The sequence below is a fragment of the Rhinolophus sinicus genome, chromosome 2 (assembly GCF_057876585.1).
Source record: "Rhinolophus sinicus isolate RSI-liver-muscle chromosome 2, RSI-T2T, whole genome shotgun sequence".
NCBI lineage: Eukaryota > Metazoa > Chordata > Mammalia > Chiroptera > Rhinolophidae > Rhinolophus > Rhinolophus sinicus.
Window position 1 is genome coordinate 17,607,446 of NC_142502.1, and position 25,456 is coordinate 17,632,901.

Here is a 25,456-nt window from a genome sequence, read left to right on the forward strand (position 1 = left end):
CAGGCCTGGGCAGGGCTGGCTTCTTGGCTCTGTGACAAATGCAGCCACCCAAACCCTGATCAGAATGGCCCACTGCTTGGGGTTTAGTGCTCCACAGACATCCTCTTGAAATTCGTCATAATTTTCTCTCTTATCTTGTGTTTTGTAAATGATGTTGGAAGGGGAAATGGAGCGCGCACCTGGGACTTGGAGCCTGGGCTCAAGCACAGCCTGCCTCCCTGACTCCGCTAAGCAGACATTGGGTTTCTTGCTCCGCTGCCCCCAGGAACTGATTCAGCCCAGCCAGCCTCCCACCACCGTCTCCTGCCCCAGGACCAGTGCTACTTTCCGCTGCTGGCAGGGGTCTCTGTGCACCGCTGGGGGAAGATCAGGGCCAGGTCAGGTGCACGTGTCCTGTAGCATCCGGATGCACGCAGCCCAGGGCCGTGGTCATGTCCTTCCTGCACTGGCAGGGCCACGGTGCTTTAGGCAGGCAACACAGCAGGGGCGAACCTCTCACCCGTCCTCTATGCGCATATTCAGGGCTCCTCACGCTGCTGTTGCTATACCCTTGGGGGTCTCCCGTCTACCACGGGCTGAAGCAAGAGGCACATGGGAAAGGGAGAGGCCTAGTTCCAGTTCCCTGTGGCCTCTGCCGCGTGACTGGCTGAAGGGCAACCTGGCAGCCTGCGTGCGAGTTGCACAAGCATGGAGTCGCAGCTCCCGAGAGGGTCGGCCTTTACCCCGAGAGTGTTCCGGCGAGGGAACACGACATTACATGGCAAGTAACAAACACCATGACAGGTCAAGAGAGAGACCACAGAAGAAAGGAAAAAGCTTTATGTTTTAATACTTTTAACGCTTTCCCCTCTGCATTTTGAACCAGGGCCCTATGTTTTCGTTTTGCACTGCTGTGCAAATGACATAGTTGGTCCTGAGTGCTGGGATGTATGATGATGGATAACAACGCAGAAGCATCCTGGCAGCTCAGGGACCTGAAGTGCTGACATTAGCATAGGTGCAGAGTGTGGCGTTTCTGGGCAGATCAGCACTGCTGCGTCTCCCAGCCATGGCACAGGAAGCTGCGTGGCCTCTGGTGCTGACCTGGAATTACTCCTGCGTGAGTAGCAGTTCTGTGGTTCCTTTGGGCATTTCAACCATATTGCCAGCCAGACTTCGCCGAGTAACTCCAAGCAATCCCAAAGCCACCTTAATTAACTATTCACTGAAATAGTTGAAAACAATTACAGCACCTCCTTCATGGTGCCCTGTCTTTAGTTTCTGACTTTCACTTTGTGTTGATGTGAAATGTAAATGATCTAAGCATGCAGACACTGCTTCTAAGAAAGGAGTGGCTTATGAAAGGTTACAGGTCAAGCCTTGCAAATCTGATGCCCGAGTGGCCAACTGCCTACGGTGTTTCCCCGAAAGTAAGACCTAGCCGGACGATCAGCTCTAATGTGTCTTTTGGAGCAAAAATTAATATAAGACCCAGTCTTATATTATGTTTTATTATGTTAGACCCGGTCTTATATTATAGTAAAATAAGATCCAGTCTTATATTAATTTTTGCTCTAAAAGATGCATTAGAGCTGATGGTCCGGCTAGGGTTTATTTTCAGGGAAACATGGTAGAAACTGGGAGAAGGAGCTTGACTTCAGAGTATTTTTAGCAACTGTACAACCACATATTCAACTAACCACAGATTACATGAGCCAGAGTAAAAGCTTGGAGGGAAAAATGTAGCATATGGGGACTTGTCAAATATAAGTCCCAAATCTGTGCTTGATTATTTTGGCAGAAACTATGGATTTAAAGAAACCCCAGACGTTTTAGTTAGAAAGATTCCTCTTCAATTTCTTCTGAAAATGCAAAGTTTGTTCTGTCTCCTCTCTCTCTCTCTCTCTCTCTCTCTCTCTCTCTCTCTCTCTCCCCTTCTCTCTCTCCCCTCCCTCCCCTCTTCTTTCCTTCCTTCCTTCCTTCCTTCCTTCCTTCCTTCCTTCCTTCCTTCCTTCCTTCCTTCCTTCCTTCCTTCCCTCCTTCCTTTTCATAAAGAGTCACTACTTGTTATAAACTCATTGATTGTGCATACCTTTTCCCATCTATTCACATTGTCATAATAATCCTTTTTGGTGTGTAAGAGACTACCTCTCTTTTGGTCTACTTAGTCCAATATGACCTTTTTTTAAAAAAAATGTTATTTTCTTTACAGCAGTTCATCCATACATAAATTTCTATGCTAGAACTTATTCTTTATATTAACGAGAGATGTTACAGACAAGTTTTACTTGTTATAGCGCAGCTATAAGATCGCTGAGTCGGACTCAGGACACCAGGCACTCTCCAATTGTGTCTATTCCCTTTTCTGACTCACTTTCTTTCACCCGTAAAGGATTGTTGAAATAGTACATGTAAAAATGCTTCCAAATAGCAAAATGCTATCCCAGCTTAAGCCATCACTATTGATACCTTTCCTCTGAAGGATGGAGAAACAAAAGCAGAAACAAAAGACCCAGATGTTTTAAATCTCTGAGTGTATTTAGATGACAATATGTCAAACTTTACTTCACTTATGGATTTTAGCCACCTTCCTTTAGCCACCTTCTAGTAGAAAATAAGCTGAATTCTTTTTTTTTTTTCCAAGCAATGTTAATGACATCGAATGGATGGACATATCTGGAGCAGGTTAAGGCCAGTTACACAGTCCGATTAGCTGTCTGTGTCTAAAGTTGCGTGTCTGTGATAGGTTTGGAGGTGAATCTACTTTTAGCCAAGATAAAATGGTCTATACAATCTCAGATGGTCAGCTCACCAAGGATATAATAATGTGGCAGCTGTCCAAAGTAATCAGAAAGAATGACAGCAACCACTCAAGACCATTTTAGCTGAGTATGTTTCTATTTTTTTGTTACAGATAAATAGGATAATTTGTAGCTCTGACTGCTTTTAGAAGCTAAATGTATTTTTTTCTATTATCTGAACTTAAGTATTTCTTTCTCAGCATTCTTTCATCAAAGTAAAGAATGGAAGTCTGACTGTGTAGGCCCCTCTCTAAAAGGTAATGTCGTCCACTCTTCCTTTCAACACATGCACATCTCTCACAGTCCATTAAAGCTCTTTAGGAACACACACAATGCAGTTTTTCCATGTAGGTGAAAAATACTGCTCTATGTTTAAAATTCTTAATATTTTAATAGTAATTCCTTAATATAACCAAAGATCCAGTCAGTATTTGAATTTCCCTCATTGTCTCATATATTTGTATATTTTGATGTTTAAATCAACATCCAAATAAGACATGCACTTTGCTTTTGTTGAATTTCTTAAGTTTTTTTTTTTTTACATCTATAGATATTTCCTTCTCTTTTTTGCTTGCTATGTATTTGTTGAAGAAACATTGGTTATTTCTCAGACTATGGATTTTACGGATTGAGTCCCTGTGGAGTCATTTAACATATTTTTCTGTCACCTATATTTCCTAAGAATTGATCATTAGATCTGATGGCTTGGCCAGATTCAAGATGATTTGGGAGGAAAATAGTTTATATGGTAGGTGGTGGTGTTTACTTCTTATTATAAGAGACCAGGAAGCACATAAATTGGTTATTAATCACATTAAAATTGAACAGTGGGATTAGGGGTTCTCGGCCTGATGTACACATTATAAAACTCCCCATCAGTGTTTCATCTGATGGGTTTAGCAGTCATTGATGATTATTACGCAGACCAATCATTTTATTACAAAAGTACAAAATGGCGATAGGATAATTCTATCATCCGTTCTGTATTTATTAACTACATAGATCTCTTTTTGAAAGAACTTTTCCCCATCAGCTGTCTGAATCTCCTGAGGTAGAATTCAACCAGAAAAACGCAAGCTAAATGGATGCTTTTTCCTTTTGTTTACCAATATTCTGAAAAATGATTTGGTTTTCCAGTATTCTCCAACAGTGATCAACATGTCAACCTGTCTCTACTGTCTAATTATTTTCCTTGGATTTTTGGTTACATGGTGCTAACTCTTACATGCCTAAGCACGTTTTATATCAGATAAGACATTGTATGTATGCATGTATATACAAAATGAGATTCTGTAGAGGCTCTAGATGGTGTCATCTCAGCCAGAGTCGCTTCACCACTTTCTCTGCTAAGTAGCAGGGGACAGATCACCTTAACCCAATCAGCAACTGAGTGGAGTCAAAATTCTTTTGCAATTGGGATAGGAATCAGTCTACTATAGGGCATATCCCTTTAGGACTTTTAACAGAGCATCTGACTGTGCACTAGTCCTCCCCTCCCCATGGGCCTCCATCTTCTCAGCAATAAGAGAGTATGGGAGATTTTGTCCTAATTTGCAAGGATGTTCAGTTTCAATTTTTGACTGCCTGCCACACACAACTTTAGAATTAGGCAAATGTCTTGACGGGGAATGTTGACCACTTGTTAGAGTGCCTCTGAGTCTCCAATTTTGTCAATCTAGCCTCATGTGATTGCTTAAAGTGTTTTCTAATTCTCTCCACAGACAGGTAGGTCTGTCTCTCCAACATTGAAAGACTGTGAAAATTGACTCTGTATGTCAGAGGTGTTTGGCGTATCTTTTAACTTTTGTGACCCATCCAACTGCAGACATCAGCAATTGTTTTGAGAGAGAAGCTGGACATGTGTTAACACCTCTCAGGTCTTTTGTTTTATCCCTCCAGCCTCAGGGATCTCTCCTGCCTTCCTACTCCCTCCACTTGGGCCAACCCTGGACACTCAGCCTCTAGCCAGTGTCCAGACGTAGCAGATGCCTTAGGGAAAAGCAGTCGGCTCATTGCTCAGTGCCCCTGCCTCTGCAGGTTTCGTCTCCCTAATCCTCATTGCTTCAGCAGCTTTCTGAGACCATAAAAAATGTTTTTGTCCTTTCTATTGCTTGTCCACTTTTTCTTGTTGGGAGCTGCTCTGCTACTATTTAATCCACTCTACCAGCAAGCAAAAATCTTGTCAGATTTCTTAATTTCTTAATTTTTTCCAAACTGATGGCTATAAAATGATATCTTAATGATTTTTTACTAACTCTCTTCCTTTGCTCGTGTTTCCTGAACCGAAAGTATTCCTACTCGTCATATTTCCTTCAGAATTCCTTCAGATGTTTATTAAGTTCTTGACCACATTGCAATATGTGTTATATCTTTGCATCTGTCCTATGATTTTTTTTCACTTATTATTACATAAAGTTGTTGATATTTATTCTTACCACTTACAAGCGGTGGCCCACAGTTTCTGAAGAACAGGAGCCATGTCAGATTCACCGGTGTTTGCCACGTTGTCCCCCTTTACCTGCCCCAATTTTTGGAAATAAAAGGAAGCCATATAATTTCTCATGCAAATCAATTACTTTTAAGAATGAAGGACCTGCTCTAAAAAATCATGCCACTAAAAAGGCATAAACTGAGACTTTCCTGGGCTTACAAAGATAGATGGTCACTTACAATAAATGTTGAATGTATAATCGAATAAATCAAAAAAGAATGGAGACATATTCCTAATGTGAAATTAAGCTAGAAATAGTCCTGAGTTTCTCCATCAATCTGGTAATTGCAGGAATATCAAAAGCACTTAGTATTTTTGTGACTGATTCCTATATTAATTCTAATATTCAATACTGAATATCATAAATTCTCTAGATAAAATTTAAAAACAGTAAAATAATGTATGCATTTGTGTGAGTGTGTTTGTAAAAACTAGAATATACATATAAATGGTAATGGTTATTTTTCTCTGTGTATTGGTAGAACAGTAGGTAATTTTTATTAGCTGTTTTATGCTTTCCTATATTTTCCAAATAATCCACAATGAATATTTATCATTTTTTTATATGAAAAATAAATAGTAACTGTTACCACAAAAAGAACTTTATCATAACATATAGTTCAGGAGTAAAATTTTCTCTCATTTGAGTTTTATCCAAATAAACTAAGGTATTATTTGGGAGTTGTGAATATATTTTGTTTTAATGAAAAAAAGGAGGTAAGGTAAAAATTCTAAAAAGTGTATATTAAAACATATGAGGAGCTACTAAGAAGAAATATCAAATAGAAATTAGAATTTGGAAGTTCATACTAATTTTTTTTTACGTAAACCAGTATTGAAATCTTTAATTCAGAATTCTGTAGTAGAATAAATTTAGCCTTTATGCTATAAATAAATTGTTTTATTGTAGAGATATTTTAAACGTTTATCCTCACACATTGGTATCTTTACTAATGAGGAAGTAAAGTTCAAAATTAGAGAAAAGTTACATAAAAGGGAAAACTATCCTGCAATGTTTCTGGGTAGACTTTATGTACAAAACTGTCAAAATGAGTCTTTTTATTTTTTTACTCTGATTTAGCACAGAGATGAAGAGAAAAAGATGATGAAAACAACTCGCCAGAAGCTGAAATCTTTACCCCTGGATGTTTTTAAAAAAGGAAATGATTAATTTGTAAGAAGCTAATATTGAAATTGTAATGATAACAAGAAGGACCTAGATCACTTAAGTCTAGAATTTTTTGAGGCTTCTGATATTATTGTCTAAGCACTAACATTAATATTAGATATGTTGCACTAAAGTTTATTTTATGGTATAATTTCTCTTTAAGCAGAGGCACAATTCGACAACAGGGATGGATCTTGAGATTATTATGCTAAGCAAAATAAGTCAGACAGAAAAAGTCAAGAACCATATGACTTCACTCATATGTGGGATATAAAACTGAAAGCAACAAAGGAACAAGACAAACAAATAAAGAAACAAAAACTCATAGACACAGACAATAGTTTAGTGGTTACCAGAGGGTAAAGGAGGGCGGGGGTGGTAGAAGAGGGTAAAGGGGTCAAATATATAGTGATGGAAGGAGAACTGACTCTGGGAGGTGAACATACAATGTGATATATAGATGATGTATTACAGAATTGTACATTGAAACCTATGTAATTTTACTATCCATTGTCACCCCAATGAATTAAAAAATAATAATCAGAGGCACTAATATCCTCATGTCACCACCCATCAAGCCTGAAAAAGAACTGAATAGGCAATTATCATACAATATATTTGATAGTAGTAGCAGCATAGTCACCACAGCCCCAAAAGAAATCTTAGTCATATCATACCCTATTGAGAAAGGGGAAGGGAAGATATTAAAATTGGTATAAGAGGACTTCTGCTTCCAGCTAAGATGTAATACCTTGGGGTAAACCAGTTCTCCCACTGAGAACAACTAGGAAAAAACAGATACAATATTTGAAAAAAAACATTTAAAGACATTGGGAAGCTGTCAGAAAGCAGAGAGGTAAGCAGATAATCTTCAAGCTATCTTTCCCCTTAGGACAGCTGATGATTCTTCGTAAAGGAAAACAGACAGAATTCATGCAGAGGGCCTTAACCAAGAGGTCAAGAAGCAAGAAAAACTTGATAAAGTCACAGGGCTACAGACAAAGAAATTTGAGTTCAAGTCTTCCAAGGCAGCCAGGATTTGGGTTTTATCTAGAAAATTTTTGCAGATTTTAGTCTGCACAAAGCTAAGAAGAAAGCTGCCAAAACTTGGTAAAGTTTTTGAAAGTCTCATAGCACTGAGGAATCAAAATAGGAGTTACAGAATTTTAAAGGATGAAGGACCCAAGTTAACAGTTGGGACCTGCGTTCTTAGTCAGGACCCTGTATAGCTGTACCCTTGGAACAGGATGTACAGAGTGAAGAAGAACAAGCTTTGTAAAACTATAATACAGGCTCAAATCAGGTCAATCTATAATTGGAATACAACATAATTTAAAACATACAGCAATATATAAGTAAGTATTCATTGTGGAAAACAATAATAGTAATGTAAAATAATATGTGAACTATCAGCAGAATTACAATGCACAACAAAAAAGCATGAACACTGACACAAAATAAATGCAATGAAAGTGTTTTAAGGTCTTTGCCTTATTTAGAAAGTGATAAAAACTACTGTACTAATTTATTTGAGAATGTAAAATGTTAGGGAATTACTTATTGTAACCTCTAGGGTAACCATAAAAAAGAATTTAAAAAAATGTAAATAAACTAATGGTTGGGAACATTGAATATTAAAATACTAGATTAATCCATAGAAGACAAGAAAGGAGAGAAAATGGGACATAAATGGAAGTAATCACTCCAATGAGACAAGTAGAAAATAGTTAAATGATAGATATAAATATAATTATTTCAGCATTGATATCAAATATAAATGAACTAAATATTCAAATCAAAAGACAACAATGCCAGACTTACTAAAAAATTTCAATCTAAATTTGTGCAGCTTAAATAGAAGGACACAAAAAGCCTGAAGATCAAAAGATGGGAAAGGGTCTAACATGCTAACACTAACTCAAAATAAAAGCTGTTAACTACAACCATATCAGACAAAGTAGACTCTCTTTGATGTAGACTAGAGAGGAGGACAAAGGAGAATTTCTATCAGAAATTCAAGGTTGTATTCATATTTGATAATAATTTAACATAGTTCCTCATGATAACAGAGTAAAATAGAAAAAAAAAGATATTTCAACTGATGCAGAAAAAGAATTTGACAAAATTCAATGCCTGTTCCTGATACATTTCTCAGCAAACTGGGAGTAGAAGGGAATATCCTCAACCTGAGGAAGGGCATTTATGAAAAACCTAGAGGTAATAGCATACATAATGATGAAGGTTTGAAGCATGTCAACAATATCCTACACTTAGAATGGCCAAAACAATAATGAAAAAAGAACACAGTTTGAAGACTTACACTACCTGATTTTAAGACTTAATATAAAGAGTCAGTAATCATGACAGTTGCATAAAGATAGACAAATATATCAGTAGAACATAATAGAGGGCCCATAATTGGTACCACATATGTGTGGTGAATTGAATTTTGACAGAAGCACCAGTGATATTCAATGAGGGAAGGAAAGTCTTTTCAAAATTGAGCTGGCAAATTGGATTTCTATTTAGAAAAATGTTAACCCTCATCCATTCCATACAGCATACATAAAAATCAACTCAAGATGTATTATTACAGTACTAAATATAAAAGTCAAAACTATGAAATTCCTAAAAGAAAACAGGAAAATATTTTTGCTTCTGGACAAAGATTTCCTAGACTGGACACAAAAAGCACTAACCATAACATTAAAATATGATAAACTGGACTTCATCAAAATTAAAACCTTCTACTCACCAAAAGATACCACTAAGAAAATAAAGATTCATCACAGACTGAGACAAAAATATTTATAATACATACATATGACAACGCACATCCAGAATATAGAAAGAAATGCTACAGATCAATAATAAAACCCAAATGACTCCCCCACCGTAAAAACAGGCAAGAATTTGGATAGACATTTCAAAAAAGACAGCATATAAATGGCCAGTAAGTACATGAAAAGAATCTCAAGATCATTAGTCATCAGGAAAATGCAAATTAAAACTAATTAAATACTACTACACACATATTAGAATGGCTAAAATGTAAAAGACTATCAACACAAAATGAATCTCCTACATTCTTGGGAGTAATGTAAAATGGTAAAATCACTGTGGAAATTTGACAGGTTTAACTTATAAGTTAAACTTATATCTGCCTTATCATCCAGTAATCCCACTGCTAGGCATATACTCACAAGAAATGAAAATATATGTCCATAAAAATTAGTATATGTATGTTGATTATAGCTTTATTTGTAATAGTGAGAGTTAGAAACAGCCCCAATGCTCATTAACAGAATAGACTAAATAAATTGTAGGGTATTCATACAATGTAACACTGCCAAGCAATTAAAGAGAATAAACTACTGACACATGCAAGAATATAGATGAGTCTCGTGCTGTGTGAAAGAACGGATACAACAAAGAATATCTACTGTATGATTTCATTTTTATGAAGTTTAAGAACAGACAAGATTAATCTATGGGGATAGAAATCAGAGTTGCAGTTGACTCTAGATGGAGAGTGGAACCGATTCGAAAGAGTCCTGAGCAAGCTTTCTAGGATGATGACAATGCCCTCCAGTCTTGACCATGTGTTGGTTACGTGGGTGTATCATAGAATTGCAAAAAATTATGTAAAACTGCCATTAACATCTATGCATACTGCTGTAATTATGTAATTATGCTTCAATAAAAAAGATATGAAATGAAAGAATGAAAAATATTAGAAAGTATAAATATGGAAGCTAGCCAAAGAAGACATTAGGAATCCTTAAAGAAAAAAAACAAACCAAGGAAGCAAATACTGAAGACTATAGTTCAAGAGTATTTTTCTCAAATTTAAAAAGATTTGTCATTACACATTAAAGACAATAGTTAGATAACGTAGATACAGTAAAACTATTTAAGAAGGGGGAGATGGGAAGATGGTATGCAATTTGTTTTAATTCTTCTCAATGATTGGTAGCAATAGTATTAGCAGTTATTCTAAGACACTTGTATGGCTACAGTGAAATAACATTAATATATACTTATGAAATATTCTGATTCTATCACCTCCTGTTTTCTTGGGAACTAGGACTCTTATTTTGAATGAAAGAAATAGACATATAATACATGATAATATATGAACTGTCTGGATCAGAGAGGCTGAGAACAGATATAATAGGTAATCTATGGAACACTCATTTCAAATGCTTTTGAAACCCTACCAACTATATAATTCAGTATCTTAGAACAACATTAGGTCATATGACTATGGCATGCTCACAGGTAACGTAGTAAATATAATGTGAGTATTGTCGTCTCCACTGTTAGAGATAAAGAAACTGAAATCCGTAGAAATGTGAGAAACATTGTGTGCCCCTAAGGACCACACAGGCCACACATTCCTAAGGAAAGGGCTTCGGAGGGACCAACCAGGATCTGGTTCTCAGCCATGCAATCATTCTTCCCACCTCTCACCACCCAGGTAAGTACAACAGCAGAACTTATTTTGTCTGCCCAGTAAGAATGATACATCATCCAGGGTAAGACTTGTATTAAACAAGTTCATGTAATGAGATTGGTATATACATTTCATTTACAATGGGAAATAATGTACAGGATTCAGAACACCAGCCTGTACATGAACAGACCTGTAGATAGGGGTAGGCAATAATTGACAGTTGTCTGTTCACAGGGAAACAGAAGAAGGGTGGAAGGTTGCAAGGTTCAATACTTAAACATTTAATGGCATTAAGCTAAGATAGTCTGTTTCAACTTTTCAGTCTTAGGGGTCATCTGGTCTTTGGGATTTAAATTTTCAGAGCCCGTGGGTCACCAGCCTCTTCACCCATCTCCACATCAGAGAGGTCTGGGGCCATTTCCAATGTTTGTGACAGTAGCTGCTCTTCTCTGCTTTTGTGTCTGATCAGTTTCCTCCTCTTATGGATCAACCATGTTTTAGTTGTGTTAATACATTTAATCTGGTAACTGTTCAAATATTATAGGCTTTGAAGCCAAACGACCCTGAGATGACTGCATATGTCTGCAGCAACTGAATTTGTATGTGGATCTTAAATATGTGGATCTTAATTAAACTGAAGTTCGTGAGCAACCTTACTTTTAATTTTCACCTCTTAGCCATTTCTCTATGTTCATTCTCTTCACTCCAACTGTCAAGGCCTTAGATCAGGGCACTGCAATCTCCCCCCAGAGTCTGTAACAGTTTCCTTCTAGAGCCCCCAGCGTCCCATCTTCCTCTCCCATCATCCTGACACTGAGGTGTCAGTGACATTACCCTAACACATAATTCTCACTGATATCAACACACCCCTGCTTTGTGACTTTAGCAACTTTCCCTTGTTCAGAGGATGAGCTCCAAGCTCGGAAGGCTTGTAACAAAGCCCTGCATGGTCTGGTCTCAGCTGACCCCTTCAGTCTCTTCTCATCACACATCCCCTTTTTCCTCACCTGCAGGCATCCTGGAGTTGCTTCATCTCCTTCAGTCATCAGTATTTTTTTTTTTCCTGCTCAGAGCATTTACACTTTGATTCCTTGACTGATCTACCCTATTACTCCCCTTCCTTTTCTTGCCAACCCCTTTTCTCCTTCGAAAGTCTTAGCTTAAATAATACTTCTTCCTGGGAATGTTTCCTGCCTCCATGTACTGGGACTGGTTAGATCCTCCTAATAAAATTCCTGAAATACCTTGAATGTATCCTTAAAAGCACTCACTCCACTTGTAATTTACTCATTCAATGTCTGGCCTTCCACGAAGGCAGGGGCTGGATCTACTTAGCTCACCAGTGTATTTCCTGCACATACTACATGCTTAAAAATCATTTATTAAGTGAATGCGTCATCAGTACTTCTCTTTGCAATCTTAAAGGGGCACATGTTAGGCCTTGAAACCATTCTAACCATTAGAGCAAAAGTGATTTTATACTAGGATCAGCCCTGGAATAACTTTTGGCTTTAAACGTTCGGAGCTAAACAAAGATTTCTTACAGGATATTAATGTCAGCCCTACTGAAACCTTTTGGCTTCATTTGCCTAGTATGCTGTGGTCTCCCTTGCCTCCCCACCTCCTCTCATGGTCCCTCGGCCTCGAACACTCTCTCTGTACCGTCCCCCATCTTAATGCACTGCTTGGTCTAGCTCCTGGCTAACGGAACCATGTTCATAGCTCTCCTTAGACCTTCCCTGACTCAAAGGTCAGTACTAGAGGTCCTTTATCTATGCCTCCCAAATGAGTGTGCTCTACTTCCTCTGTCATAGGAAGGGTGACCCAGCCACCTTGTCACTGTCACGTTTCCTGCCGGTGTCCTCCACTCCACTCGACGTTCTATGAGATCATGGACCATACACTATTTCTTCAACAGCAAATTGCTCACACTTTGTGAAACAGTAACCTTCCGTATATTTTTTAAACAAAGGACTGAATTATGAAATACTATCACATGCAATAAGACACTGACACAATCAATGGCCAAGGTCATACAGCTGACTGGTGACAAAACTGCAGTCATCTCTTTTGATCCCTCATCGCCACCCTGGTCCCTTTGTCATAATTTCTTTTATTCTACTTTAGGGTAGATCGTCCTCAGGGTTTTCTATATATGGCATCATGTCATCTGCAAAATTGACAATTTAACTTCTTCATTCCCAATTCGGATGCCTTTTATTAATATTTATTTCTCTTGCCTGACTGCTCTGGCGAGGACTTCCAACACTATGTTGAAAAGCAGAGGTGATAGGGGACAGCCCTGTCGTGTTCCTGAATGTAGAGCAACAGGCTTCAGTTTTTCACTGTAAATTATGATATTAGTTAAGAGTTTGTCATATATGGCCTTTATTACATTAAGGTATTTCCTTCTATACCCATTTTATTAATTGTCCTAATCATAAATGGATGTTGTATCTTGTCAAATGCTTGTTCTGCATCTATTGATATACTCATATGATTTTTGTCCTTTATTCATTTTTTTCTTTGTTAACAATGTTTCTACTCCACATCCCATACCCACCTAAGGAAGCCAAACAACATAATCAGTGCAAAGCTTGATCAAGTGGAAAATGACACTAATCCCCAGTGTCTGAGAGCAAATCATAGGAGTAAGGTAACAGTATATATTTTTATTACTGTTCCCCAGGAAAGGGAAGTATTTCTTACTGTTACTGATTTCTTTTAAGCAGTTGTTTTTCAGTATGTTCAGCAGCACACAGGGGATGTGGCCTAATTCTGCTTGCAGTAGACTCCTCATTTATCTTAATAATCTGCATAGAGGGTATTGTTAAGTCGCCTTCAATTATACGAGCTTTCCCTTACTCCTTTGAAATAAAATCATATTACAGACACAGTTTTAGGTTAACTTGGTTAAACATTTGCTGACTTTCTATTTCTATTCTATGAATGTTAACAACAAGTAATATTTTATTGTTGCCCTGTAATTTATGATGTATTTTAATTCATTCAGAAGACAATGTCATGGGCCGGCCGGTGGCGCAGGCTGTTAGAGCTCCATGCTCCTAACTCCCAAGGCTGCCGGTTCGATTCCCACATGGGCCAGTGGGCTCTCAACCACAAGGTTGCCAGTTCAATTCCTCGAGTCCCACAAGGGATGGTGGGCTGCGCCCCCTGCAACTAAGATTGAACACAGCACCTTGAGCTGAGTTGCCGCTGAGCTCCCAGGTGGCTCGGTTGGAGCGCGGCCTCTCAACCACAAGGTTGCTGGTTTGACTCCTGCCAAGGGATGGTGGGCTGCGCCCCCTGCAACTAGCAACGGCAACTGGACCTGGAGCTGAGCTGCGCCCTCCACAACTAAGACTGAAAGGACAACAACTTGACTTGGAAAAAAGGCCTGGAAGTACACACTGTTCCCCAATAAAGTCCTGTTGCCCTTCCCCAATAAAATCTTTAAAGAAAAAAAGAAGAAGACAATGTCATAATGATCTATTTTCTTTTAAAAAACAAAACACTTCCTTTTGTTCGTCTTTTTCCCCTCATCTTGAGGCAACTGAGAAGCATTTTATAGCCAGGAATCTCTAGAAAGTAGCAAAGACAAGGTCTAGTTGTGAAATTTGTTTGATTCTACGCCTCATACCTTCACAATAAATGGTGGGTCAGAGCTATGGTGGTTTCTTTCCCCTTCATTGGCATACACACTGGAATTTGTAATAGTCATTCCCATTTTGCATGGATAAGTGATTAATTATTTGGCTGGTTGGCTAGCTACCTAGGTTTTATAGTTTCTTTTTCTCAACCTTTCCACGTATAAAATGCTGGTACTTAGAAGTGACTTATTCAGGTGGCAGAGAAAAAAGGATGAGGGTTGGGATGGAGATAGCATTTCTCTGGTATGTTCGCTTGCAGGGCTTTGGCTCATGCCACAATCATACCCCCTTCTCTGCGAACTGCCTCCCTGACTTTACCCATAGGGAACAGGAGTCATGGGCCTTGGGAAGACAGTTCTACACTCTGTGACTCCACCCTTTGTCCCCACAGCCTCGACCTGGGCTGGACTCTTGAGCCAAGCTGAGTCAATGAGTTCTCTGTGTCACGTAGAACCACAGAGGGGATTGAAGCAGTCTCTTTGGGTAGCTGACCTAGAACGACATGTAAACTCAGGAGAATTGAGATGGTTGTCCTTGGAATCACCATGAGGACCCAAGAAATGAACAAAGAAGATGTATGCGGAGAAAATGAAGGAGGCACGCAGGAGACGGGATGACATACAGGCCTGGAGCCTTTCTCCTCCTCAGGAGCCCAGTCCCCCACGTGGGCCAAAAGTGTTCCAAACCTTGTTGCCAAGAGATACCTGAAATGGTTCCTTGTATTCTTTCTGTTAAATACCCCACTCCCTTTTGCTTAGGCTAGCTTAATTAGCTTCTATAACTTGCAGCCAAATAATTCTAATTAATGAGCCTACAGGTTCTGTTCTCATGATCTGAAACTTCCAAATCCACTGGTACTTTCATTTTCTTCACTTTGCAAGCTGTTAATATTTTTGCTCTTGAACTAGCTTTGCATGGCCTGCTTCCCTTTTGAGTAGGTAACACTGTATAGTAGACCCTACGGCTAACAGATGGAATGCAAATGACCTCACCCTTCTTTACTTGTGGCCAGGCATGGACAGTTTGCCAAGCCATGTCCAACAGGGTATCCTTCCTTACAAACATCTCACACTGAGTAACACTTACATGCCTCTACTGTCAGCAGATACACAGCCCCTCCATTCGACATGGCATGGATATTACGAGCTGATATTATAACAATGATGATGCATATACTCAGGTTTTAGAGCTCTAATTACATGACAGTGTAATGCAGAGTTTTATGTTAATATATGAACTTCCATACACACGCCCCTATTTTCATAATTTTAATGTGACTAACAGTTATTGAGATTTTACTATGTGCTAGCTAGGCACTATACTATACTCTTTATATATATATATATATATATATATATTTTTTTTTTTTTTTTCATTTATTTCTACAAAATGAAAGTACATTTACTCAGGATAGTTTAAGTTGGCTGCTATAACTTTCAGCCAAAGAGTTCTAGATAGTGAGCTTGTAGGTTCTGTTCTCATGATCTGAGAACATCCACCATCAGGTTTAGCCTTTAGGCTTCCAGTATGTCCTGTGGTAGTTTCTTTCACTTAACATGTGAATGTTACATAGAGTGCGTCCAGGAAAAAAAAGTACTTATTACATAGAGTGGGACCTGCAAAAACAACAGCAACAACAACAACAAACAAAACTAGACTCAATAAACTGACTTTAAATTTACCTATCCACCTGAATCACCACGGTAGACCATTTCCTATCATTTCACTCACCCAATTTTACTGTAATGCCATATTATACCCATAAGTTATAAACTTCTTGAGGGCAGGCTCCATGTCTCATTCATTTTATTGAATGCATGAATAAGTAAGTATATTATTGAGGTAAGAGACGTAAATAGCTACTAGAGTAAAGGAAATAAATGATTTCATCCATGAAATAATTATTTGAGGTTCACGTCTTCCTCTTATTAAAATGGCCTTGAGCTTTTCCACTTTTCCAATGGCTGTTAGTTTCTTTATTTGCACAATGGTGTTATATGTACCTCCCTTAGGCCATTATGGATGTTTATATAGTTTCTGAATTCAGTTTAGAAACTACACGTTATTAACATTTGAGGATAAAATATTAAGTTTGAGAACTTGAATATGTATTAGTCATGCAAGTTTATTTGAACTTGAAAGAAATATAAATGGTGAACTATATTCAAAAGAAATTATGTTCTCTTTGAAGCTGTAGCATAATCTGTGCCCCATGGATGCAATCTAGAATTTGAAAACATAGAATATGAGTATTAAAAGTAGCTGGTCTGTGTTATTTGCAGAGCGAGTATATTATTTTCAAGAGGAAAAAAGAACAAGAAAACAATGGCAACTGCAAATGTGCTACACCTGATGGGGAACAAGTTGTGTCCATTTCCCCACATCCTAAGTCCTAAGGTCGTTCATTCATCCTTTCCCTGCTTGAGCCCCTGGCCTCTGCAAGTGGTCTCACAGCAACAACTCCTCCACACTCCATTTACGTTTCTATTTTCATTCCAAATTACGGCAAATGTGCTTTTAGGTGATAAAGAGATACCTCTTTCCAGGGGTGAAGCATCTTGGCTTGGTTTTCCAGGGAGCGTAAAGCTTTACCCCAAACAAAATATCCTCATGCTGGTAGGCCAGGCAGTATGACTGTCTGTCATGGAGCGATCCAAGGTTTTCTAGCCCATTCCAATCACAGATGAATGAAGGTACTTGTTTCATCCCTAACTGAGTCTGGCTCTGGATCCACAACACCCTTTTTTCTTCTATAAAAGACCTGTACTCATGAGCTTCCTCAAAACCTTCCAGCACCAGCAACACTGTCAGGAAACTACACCTTACTTTCCACTTTCCCTTATTTGTCTCTTCTCAAATCTTACAATCAATGTTTGGAAGTCCAGAGGTCTGATGAAATTACTAGTAAGAGTTATATATTCCAATTTTAATGAAAATTCCTGTACATTCCCAGTTTGATTTTTTTCATCTTTTTTTTTTTTTTAATCAAGCAATACACAGTATTTTTTAAGAGTTGGCACTTCATTGTCACAGTTGTCAATCAATGTTAATGTCAATGACTCTATATTAATGGGCCTGGCCACCCAGCCTAAACCATGTGATCTTTTTTTATATTTTCAATTTTTCTTTGTTGGCTCCTTTCTCAGATATTACAATCAAGCTTAAATTTCTCCTTTGTTATACCACTCCTCCCTCTTCCACAGCCTCCTCAAATACTGTCTAAACTTAATTCCTTTGATGCTATATTCCTCAACTTATTGCAATGAAATTCTACCCACATCACACCCCGGAAACCACTGAAGGATAACCACACAGTCTCCATCCTCGGGGATCTCAAGGATCCAAAGTTCTATCTTCTGTTATGGACTGAATAGTTGTTTACTCCACGAATTCATATGTTGAAGTCCTAACCTTCAGTGTGATTTTAGTAAGAGGTGAATCTTTGGGCGGTAATTAGGGTTAGATGAGGTGATGAGAGTGATGTCCTCATATGCGATTAGTGCTCTTATTAGAAGAGACCCCAGATAGCGCTCTCTTTCCCTCCTCTCCTTGCCCCCTCTCCTCCAGGTCTGCAGAGACAGATGATGTGAGCACACAGTTAGAAGGCAGCTGTTTGCAACCCAAGGGCAGAGGTCTCACCAGAAATCAACCATGCTGCCACCTCAATGTGGACTTTCAGTCTCTAGAACTGTGCAAAAATAAATGTCTGTTGTTTAAGCCACCCAGTCTGTGGGATTTCACTATGACAACCCAAGCTGCCTAAAATATAGTCTCCTGCTTGGTTTCCATGATACTACAGTCCCTCTGTTTCTTTCATCTGTGTGATTCCATTTTGTTTATTGCCTTCCAACTTTCCTTATTTATCTTACCTCTTAAGTGTGTTCCCTAATGTTCTTCCTCCTTTTTCTTCTTAAAGATCATTGTTTTGGCCACTTTAAACATTCTGACAATTGAGCCCTCAATCTAGAACTCTGGCTCAGACCTTTGTCTTGAGTTCCTGACTTAAATATCTAAATAAATTATGATGCCTCTATTTGGATGCATTTATAGTATTTTCAATTGATAAGTCTGCAACCCAAATCATCAACATCTCTCTAATTCTACTCCTGCAGTCCTGATCTGTTTTTATGGTAGCTGTGTTTTTCCAGTCACCCAGACTCAAATCACGAGAGTTGAATTTTATTTTTCATCCCTTCCTTCGTCAAAATCAATATTTCAGTTCGAATGAAGCAAGCTCAGAAAAAATTTTCACATGCATGCTTTGGGTTTGACTTTCATTCTATTAGATTGGTGCAAAAGTAATTGTGGTTTAAAAGGTTAAAAATAATTGCAAAAACCGCAATAACTTTTGCACCAACCTAATATCGTATTACTCTAGTTAAGGGTTTTTATTTTTAACCTGTCATTTGGATAACTATAACACTCTAGTAACTAGTCATTCTATAGTCGATCTCTTCCTAAAAAGCTTACACATAATCCTAAAACTTCACAAAAATCTTAATGTACCTTGTGGTTTATATAAAAAAAAAAATACCTAAGCTTCGTAGAACATTGATCATTACACATAATCTGTCCTCTTTCTGCACTTACAAATTTACCCACCACGATACGTACTTCTCCATATACTTCATTCATACCAGATTCTATGTTACAGCCTGAAAGTGCATTACCATTTCTGAATTTTCACTCACATTATTTTCTATGTGTGAAACGGTCTCATCATAGCATAATTTATCTCGTTGAAAAACATCATTTAAGGTCAAGTTCAAATGTCATTTTTATTAAGGAATCTTTTCCCATCCTGCCACAGATACTGCTCCATTAGCTGGACTTAATCTCTTTCTTCCCTGGACACTCATAGTGCTGTACTGGTCCTCTATTATGACACCTAATTCAGTATACTTAGTCATATTGTTGAGTGTCTCCCTTAACATGTTGCAAGATTGGTACAGTCAGTGCCTGCTTCATATCTTTTTATCCTGAATATTATCTAGCACCTTATGCTGATAAGCTTAAGTGCTGTTAAGCTTACTGTTGAATCAGTGATTGATTGAATAAATGAATAAACAGTAGATCTTCCATAAACGTTACTCTAAGTAGTAAAATTCTATGTCAAGTACATTGATAAAATCTTCTGATATTTACTATGAAAGCAAGTGAAGGATTACAATAACTTTTAAAGCCATTCATGTATTATTAAGGAAAAAATAACTTCAAATTGACAGATTTTCTTATTTACAAACTAGAATAGTAAATGAGTTCTTTCTATGAAAGAGAACCTGTTATCTGTATTTGATTGTGATTTCTTTTGGCTCACTATCATATTTCCTTTCATAATCAAAGAAGGAAAGACAAATTAAAATTCTTACCCAGGGCATAATCACTGATACTGCAGGCTTATTTACCTCTGCTTGTGGATAAAATGGTTTCTCGTAGACCAAGAGGAACATTTCCTTAAAGCATTACTTTACTTAGTACTATTTCACTTAGTTCTTATACTCAATAGAAACATATATTCAAATGCTTAAGAAGCTACCACAGGAATATAATAATATGTTATTTACTTAGAAACCTATATTTTAAAATTACTTCCATGCATAAATCTAATCCTTTTTTGGTGATTGTAATTGTTTTAGATTTGCATGCAGTTATGCAAAACTGTATGCAAAAGATCATAGGAAGTATATAGTCACATTTTAGTTCCATGTGCCAAATAAGCACATTGAGGTTATTTATCCTGAAAATAACTAGAAATGTTAGTTTGACATTTAGTCATTGGTATAATAATTTTTTAAAGCAAACATTATTTATATAATATTTTAATTTTTCAGTTACATGATATTAACTCATTTTGGCTTTAAAAGGAAGTGATAAGTAACTTGGATCTAAATGATTTACTTAATTATGAATGTCTATGGATTTCTATCTTTCTCCTATTGCCAACCAAGAGAATTTTACCAATATCTTTATGTTAGGTTAAGCCTGCAAAATTTCCCATTCAAATACATTAAACTAACACCTAGAGAAATTAGAAATGTCAAGGCAAATCTACTATTCAGTTGATCTGCCGGGGTAGGATTATGCTTAACAAGACTTCTCACTCTCAGTAGCTCAAGTAACCCAAACAACCAATTTAATTAACCTCCAAAATTACAGTTCAGAAAATATAAAGCAATTGCCCAAATCTTTGGTTGCATCTGATATGTGGCTGTGAATAAAATTTAAAAAAATGGAAGCAAACTGCAAAAACAGACCCACAATAGCACCCTCCCATGTATCTCAGAAACAGCCTGTTACAAGAATATAGTTGGACTTGCAACTCCTCAGAATAATATTCAAACAGATACATCAGTTGGAAGCTCTTCACTACAGCATCCGTTCTATGTTTATAGCTATATATGCAGGCTGCCGAATACCCTCAGTGCACCATAAATGTAGGAATTACACTTCCAGAATGGAAATAAACTCATTTGGTGATGTGTTTGTTCTCTAGTTTTTGAGCCCCTTGCTTTGCTTGGCAAGACTCTGCTAGATTTTTGTTGTTGTAGAAAATATTAGATTGTTTGTGATTTTTTGTAACTTTGGAGGCAAACCAGGAAAACATAACATAGCAATAAAAAAGGTAAAAACATAGGCACTGAGATTATCATTATATTTTAAAAGTATAGTCTCAGAGAAAATTACAAGAGAAGCAACAGTAGAATAAATGAGAAAAAAGTGCGTAAATGTATAATGGTTTTCCATAGAAGTTTAGCCTCAAATACCCTCTGAGGGTCAGCTCAGCCGTGTAGCACACCTGGAAGAAGCTACAGATTGTACTAAGAAAGCTGCATATTATGATTATTAATTAGCAGTATATTTCTTACTGTAATAATCTGATAGTGCCCGATCAATTACTGCCACTAGCCAAGCAATTTACTGGTGAAACCAGCACTTCTTAGACAACCGGTCCAGTTAGAGGAAGCTGATTTTTCTTTCAAAAGCAAGATTACAAATAAAATGAATTTCTAAATTCATAATAGTAAACGGAGCATTGTCACCTTATAAGGAAGGCAGGTGTGGGGGTAAGAAAGTGAATGGATAGCCTGGCTGCTACAGCAGGGCTAAGTACAGCTAAAGTGACATCAGCGAGCTCCGTCTTCTCCCAGTGGCAAGCACCGTGTACTCTCCATTAGTCACTCCTCTCTTGGACAGGGCCCCATACTGTCTGTGCACAGAATCACTGGGAGAGCTTTCAGAAATGCGTGTTCCTGGGTACCATCCAAAGATATTGGTCACATAGGTTCTCTCTTTTCATTAAATGGTTAGTACAGCTTTCATCAATGGCCCATGGTTAAAAATCAAATGAAAGTTTCTGAAGAGCCATCACAAAGGCAGAAAAGTTAGAAACATGGAGCTGGGTAATAGTGGATGGTGGAATGGAACCCTCATAAAGCCATATGGGATGCGAAAAAGGATGTCTCTTAATTCCTACGAACATTCCAGTTTAAAGAGTGTTTTCATTTTGTTTCCTCTTGTTCCTTTCCTCTGAATGAAAATTGTTAGGCCATTTTACATCTGGACTCTGTGGCTATGTCTATTTTTATTTTCTCCCTCATTTCATGGCACTGGTTTGCTCACATGCTTGTTGATCACTCCCTGCTGGGAGGGTGCTACTGAGGGGATGCTGGTTAGCATGAAGAGCCATAGAAGGCAAAAAAATGACTAAGCAACTTTTAGGATCAGCATTCTATGAAGAACTTGAAATTGATAGTGAGAAGTACATGTAAATTATTGGCTTCATTCCTAATGCTGAAAGAAATTAGGGATGTCTTTATTTAAACTAAAAACTTTATGGCTTTCAGAAAAAATATTTTTCTGTAGACTCCCACGTCTGATCCTTAAACCAATTATATGATTTTTGTAAAAGATTCCCGTGGTGCTGCTTGGCAAGTAAAGATACCAAACCGAGAAATTTGAGGCATGTAGGTTTTTTGATATATGTTGAGATGAAAAATGTTAAACCAGTTAAGACATAGGCAAAGAATGGCTAAGTGAAATTGCACTTATGAGTCACACAAATTCACAGTGGCTTAGTTTCCTCACCTACAAAGTGATGGAAAATAACACTCATTCCCCTTATCTTGCTGACTTGCTCAGGTAGGTGAAATAGTTATAAAATAATGTATACACTATAATAACTACTATTAAAATTCTTCATTTGAAAGCATTATTTAAAAAAAATACAAATACTGTTAATGGGAAAAACTGCATAATTTGGGGATAATTCAATTACCTTTAGAATTTCAAACATCCATCTCCTTTTCAAAATTGTAAATGTTACATGAAATTTGTTTTCATGGGTCTCAGAAAAAATGACTCATGCAAATTTCAGCATATGCTTCTTTGTAATATAGTCAGGAAGCAGATAGGAACATATTTATTACACAAAATACTCAGAGGAAGTACCAGAATAGAAATAATCTGTACTCTGAGGTTTACACTGACTCTTGAGTTTGGGGTTCATCACCTTTATCTGGTTCTTATTTCTTCTGGTGCTTTATGGCTAGAAAACCATTCTAATCATGATCTCACAGTAGAGATAGCTCAATTCGTGTGTAGCATTATGGAACATCTTTCTTACAATATATATTAAAGTTTAATACATAAGAGAGATATGATATGACAGTTGCTTAAAGGAACTTATTTCAGGACATCCTTAGTGCTCAGTTGCAGTCAAATTTTGAAAAATTTCCCCAGGTGCTGAATTCCCTTCCTCTCATCCCAGATGAACAGTGATGTGGCTCCAGAATGATAAAAATAAATCGAAAAGGATCTTCAACTATGGTCTAAACTAGAAATCAGAACCAAAGAGTTTATACATCCCTGACCCCGACCCCAGAGCTGTGTTGATGCTCCATAGAGAGAGGATCTATGCGAAAGGAAAAACTAATTAGCAGAACAGAAACTGCAAATTCTAGGTCAGAATAAGCATAGAGGAGCTCAGCTGGTTGTTGCTTCCTGTTCTTTGCTCTTTCCAAGGAGTGAAAACAGGAAGACCTTGGGGACCACATTTCTACTCCAACAGAATGTGAGATTTAAACGAGAGAGAGAGAGAGAGAGAGAGGATTAAGAAAGGAAATGAAAACATCGGGGAAATGGAAGAACATGACTTAGTCAAATAGGAAAAAAAAAAGAAAAAGAAAAGAAAGGAGAGAGAGCGAGCGCAAACCGAGTTAGATAACTCACTTGGCATTCCCTGCCCCTGGTTTCTTTCTTCGGAAAATGTTGAGGAAAGTGTTGGAGCGGCAGGGCAGCTTGCCGTCGCCCACGTGCATGCGGACTACGTCGGAGGTGGTGAAGGCACTGCGGACGTTCCTCTCAGGCTTGGCAATAATGATGTACATCTTGGGAGTGAACATGCACCCCAGGGCCACCGTCACACTGAGGCTCACTGCAAAGCAGGTAGTGATGATCTTGTAGTTGCTCCCAAAGTAAATGGGCACAAAAGCCAGCCAGATGATGCACGTGGTGTACATGGTGAAGGCGATGTACTTGGCCTCATTGAAGTTGGCGGGCACGTTGCGGGTCTTGAAGGCATAGTAGGTACAGCTCATGATGAGGAGTCCATTGTAGCCCACAGGGGCCACCACCCCCAGGTTGCTGGTATTGCAGATCAGGTAGACTTCCTTGATACTGGGGTAGGACAGGATGGGCATGGGGGGCTCCATGATGATCAGGGTTACCACCAGAGTCAGCTGCACACTAATGAGAATGGAGGCAATGATCACCTGCGCCCAGGCGCTCATGAACCTGGGCTTCCTGGTGCAGATCTTCTTCTTGCTGCCAGCGAGGATGCGTGCAATGCGGTTGGTTTTGGTCACTAAAGCAGAGTAGCACATGGCCGAGGAGAGACCAACCAGAAGGCGCTGGAGGTAGCAGGACGTGGTGGTAGGTTTGGCGATGAGAGTGAAAGGGCACACGTAACCAAGGAAGATGCCAGCGAGGATGATGTAGCAGAGCTCCCGACTGGAGGATTTGACCACTGGTGTGTCCCGGTACAGCACAAAGATGAGAGTGACAAACAAGGTAACAAGAATGCCCAAGCAGGAGAAGGCAATGGCTATGATGGATTCGATATTGCTCCACTCAAGATAGCGGACAGGAATGGGTTCACAGCCTGTGAGGAGAAAAACAGTTTCTAAGTGAATCCAAGATTTCTACTGATCAATAACAACAGTGCTTTCTTGTTACCGCAGGCACAGCTGTATTCACATCTTTCATGCTTTATGTTGTCCTAATGCTTCCCAAAAAATGCCTCGCTGTTCCACAAATAAAAATGCACCATTGTTTTTTTTGGACAATCACATTCCCAACCTAATCTCATCACAACCCTAATGGGATATTCTCCAGCCTGTGATCTTTTCTTCCAGCACCAGCCTCATAAATGGATCCCACTTTGTGGAACTTGGTTGTGCATCTTTGGAAACAGAAAGAAAAAGAAGGAAGCTAAACTATGTTTCCAGTGAAGGTTAAATGGTGAAAAATGTAACAGATGAGTTAGTAAGAAATAAACTAATAAAATTTTATTTTTATGTAGCTATTGTCTAGAGGCAAGTCTAGTATAGATAAATGTTTTTTTGTTTGTTTGTTTGTTTGTTTGTTTGGGGGGTGGCAGTTAGCAGAGTGTTTTACACATAAATTTCATTTGAATTATTTAGAAGAGTCCATCATCCCCTATTTAAGTCTCATCCCTTTCGTTATATATGATCTGTCTGTGGCATCTGAGCGCCTCTGAGTTATCAGATTCTAATAAACATACCAAGGAAGAATGAAACCTTCCCTTACCCATCTCTTGAGAAAAGAGACAGAGCTGTGTTCCTAAATGCCTGGCTCGTCTTTTCCCTTGAGATGGAGAATAAAGTCTGTTTT

At 38.2% G+C, this 25,456-nt stretch overlaps 1 protein-coding gene across 6 annotated transcripts in view; it reads right to left on the reverse strand.

The window, feature by feature from the left end:
* The window catches only part of GRM1 (glutamate metabotropic receptor 1), a 336,860-nt gene that overhangs the window by 13,763 nt on the left and 297,641 nt on the right, over positions 1-25,456 (reverse strand). For all 6 annotated transcript variants that reach the window (XM_019744493.3, XM_019744494.3, XM_074333687.2 and 3 more), the window contains exon 8: positions 23,774-24,704. In XM_019744493.3, coding sequence (XP_019600052.3) covers positions 23,774-24,704 — 931 coding nt within the window. The remainder of the gene's footprint in view (positions 1-23,773; positions 24,705-25,456) is intronic.